The following is a 2514-nucleotide window of genomic DNA, read 5'->3' on the forward strand; positions in this document are numbered from 1 at the left end:
GCTCTTATATTTACTGTACAGGAAAAAAAAAACAAAAAAAAAACCAGAATAGGTAGTATGTCCTTTAGAAAAATGTATACTCTTGAGTGTTTGCTATTATGTAGTATATAAACCTTAACAAGGTTCTAAAACAGGTGAGCCCAAATTATACCCAATTTAACTTATCAAATTAAGGAAATCACTGTCTTATTTTTCCACTGGGTCATGGTGAAAAAAAGGTTACTGTTTTATTCAGCATTATAGTCATATAACAGTTCTGCTTCTATTACTAGAAAGAATTTATTAAAATAATCCTGAAAGACATCTTTTCCCACCTCCAATGATTTCAAGACTTGTCCTTTTCCTGCCAATTTCACAATCATCAAGCTGATTTAACCTGTAGAAGTCAGTTAAAACAATTGTCAAGGCACAAGCTCAGCTCTGCACAACAGCTATAGCTTGTAGTAAAAGATTTACTAGTTTTGTCCCCTTAGTTAAAAATACACAATCCCTTTATTGTATATTGCAACAGGAGAAATTAACATTACAGACACATTAGACTAGGAAAGGGGGAAACTACTTACTTCTGAATTGTCATTTAAATTGAAAGCCTATTGTTTATTTTCTGTAATACATAAAGTAATTTTTAGCATTTACTTTTCAAAATAATATTGAATAGTTGGGGGCATACAATAGAAATAAGTCTTAAGATCAAAAGTTTCATTCATTTCCAGGTTTGCTTATTGTTAGATTCAATAAAAAACAAGGAACAGTAGCCATCTCTTTTGATTATATCGCAACACTGATCATGTGCCTTGATAAAGGAGCAACAACAGTTCATTAAATAGGACGATGACATCATGTAGGGAAGACTTTGGATTGTCGATTTTAAAATCAATGTAATAGGCAATTAATAAAACTTAATTTTAAGTGCACTTCCACATGCTTTGTCTATAATATAACAAATTTCCTATCTTTCTTGCAATACACTTGACTTACTACCATTTGGCTGAATATGCACTTTTCCCCAGTAAATGTTAAAAACAAAACAAAACAAAACAAAATAAAAAACACAACCTAAAATCTATATCCTGTCATATACTAAGTAAGAAACAGGATTGTTTACTGAAACAGTATATTGCAAGACACGTGAAGACAACATACAGTGGCATGAGTTTTTTTGTTTTTTTTTGTTTTTTTAATTTGTTGTGCTGTAACTAAAGTAAAGTTCTCAGGGCTGCAGTTAAAACATTCCAAGTTCTCCCTTTCATCTTTATTGATTCTCAAGATTTTGCACAGAAAACTCTTTGGGGGCTAGAACAGCAGTAATTGCATCACACTGTTTCCAGGACTTCAAGTTTTAAAAGCAAACTGTTCAAAAAAGTACAGTTCCTGATTTGAATAGATACAGGGACAAAAAAAAATAGCACATACTTGAAGGTTACATGGGCTACAAATGATGGCAATATTTTCCTTGGGAAAGTACAGTTTGTTGGTATTTTTTCTTTAAATACTCAAAAAGGCTCAACTTCAAGCAGTAATAAACACAAGCAAAAGTGATTTAACCCTTAAAATAAATATTCAGGAAAACCTCTCTGTACATACAAGTGAAAGAATATGTAACACTTTCACGTGAAAAGAAAAAAATAAAGAATTTGTTCATACAAGCAGCTGAAATCTGCTGTTCCAGCCCTAATGTCCCCAGTAAAGAAGGGAGGCACAAACACGGGTGACTACTGTAGCTCACTATCTTATGGCCTTTTTTGTATAGGGACATCATCACCACCAATTTTTATCCCTTTTGTTATATTTATTAATTTTTTTTACAGCATGCCAAATCCTTTGGCATATGTGATGGCCTTCAACAATCTTTCTTTAAGTTTTTCTTTGCTGGAGTATTCCGGAAGCAAAAGGACATTAAAGCAAGTGTGAGATGTAGGTAACCTAAATGAGAAGAAAAAGGAAAAAACGGAAAAGTATTAAGTCAAGGGGGAAAAAAACCAGCATACACATGTGTTACAACTTGTGAAAGATGTATATTTTCTTCAAGTTGGTTTACCATTACTAATTCACACTAAATCAAATCTTAACAATGATTTTCTGTTTTTCGATTTAAATTATAAACATAAGATCTTATAGCCTAAAAACTTGGAAGCTACAAAGAGTCTTTTCTGATCAACTACCTATGAATTATCCAATGTTATTTATAAGTAGTTTTAAAATTACACATACTAGTCTATGTGTGGGGAGAAATGCTATTTAGGTTCAATAATACCCAAATTGGAATGTCGTAATTCCATTTCTCTATTAGAAACTCAATGGCAAATGGCCAAACTTCCATGCCTGGATTTAAATATTTCTGAAAGAATACCTAACCAAAGATTTGAACAGAACCAAGCTGTGAATTTAAAAAGAAAAAAAAATGAACGAACCATCATAATTTACTGAGGCAAAAAGTTATATTTTATTGAGCTGAGGTGATCTAAATTTTTAGTGAAGAATAATAATAATGAAGCTAAATAATTAATAAACCAG

The 2514-nt window shown here is 31.6% G+C and overlaps 1 protein-coding gene across 8 annotated transcripts in view; it reads right to left on the reverse strand.

Moving 5' to 3' along the window:
* Positions 1-469: 469 nt before the first annotated feature.
* Positions 470-2514, reverse strand: part of UBE3A (ubiquitin protein ligase E3A) — a 109377-nt gene continuing 107332 nt past the window's right edge. For all 8 annotated transcript variants that reach the window (XM_056807198.1, XM_016424834.2, XM_016424833.2 and 5 more), the window contains one exon: positions 470-1923. In XM_056807198.1, coding sequence (XP_056663176.1) covers positions 1803-1923 — 121 coding nt within the window. In that variant the 3' untranslated portion in view covers positions 470-1802. The remainder of the gene's footprint in view (positions 1924-2514) is intronic.

The sequence above is a fragment of the Monodelphis domestica genome, chromosome 8 (genome assembly GCF_027887165.1).
Source record: "Monodelphis domestica isolate mMonDom1 chromosome 8, mMonDom1.pri, whole genome shotgun sequence".
In the NCBI taxonomy this organism is placed as follows: Eukaryota; Metazoa; Chordata; class Mammalia; order Didelphimorphia; family Didelphidae; genus Monodelphis; species Monodelphis domestica.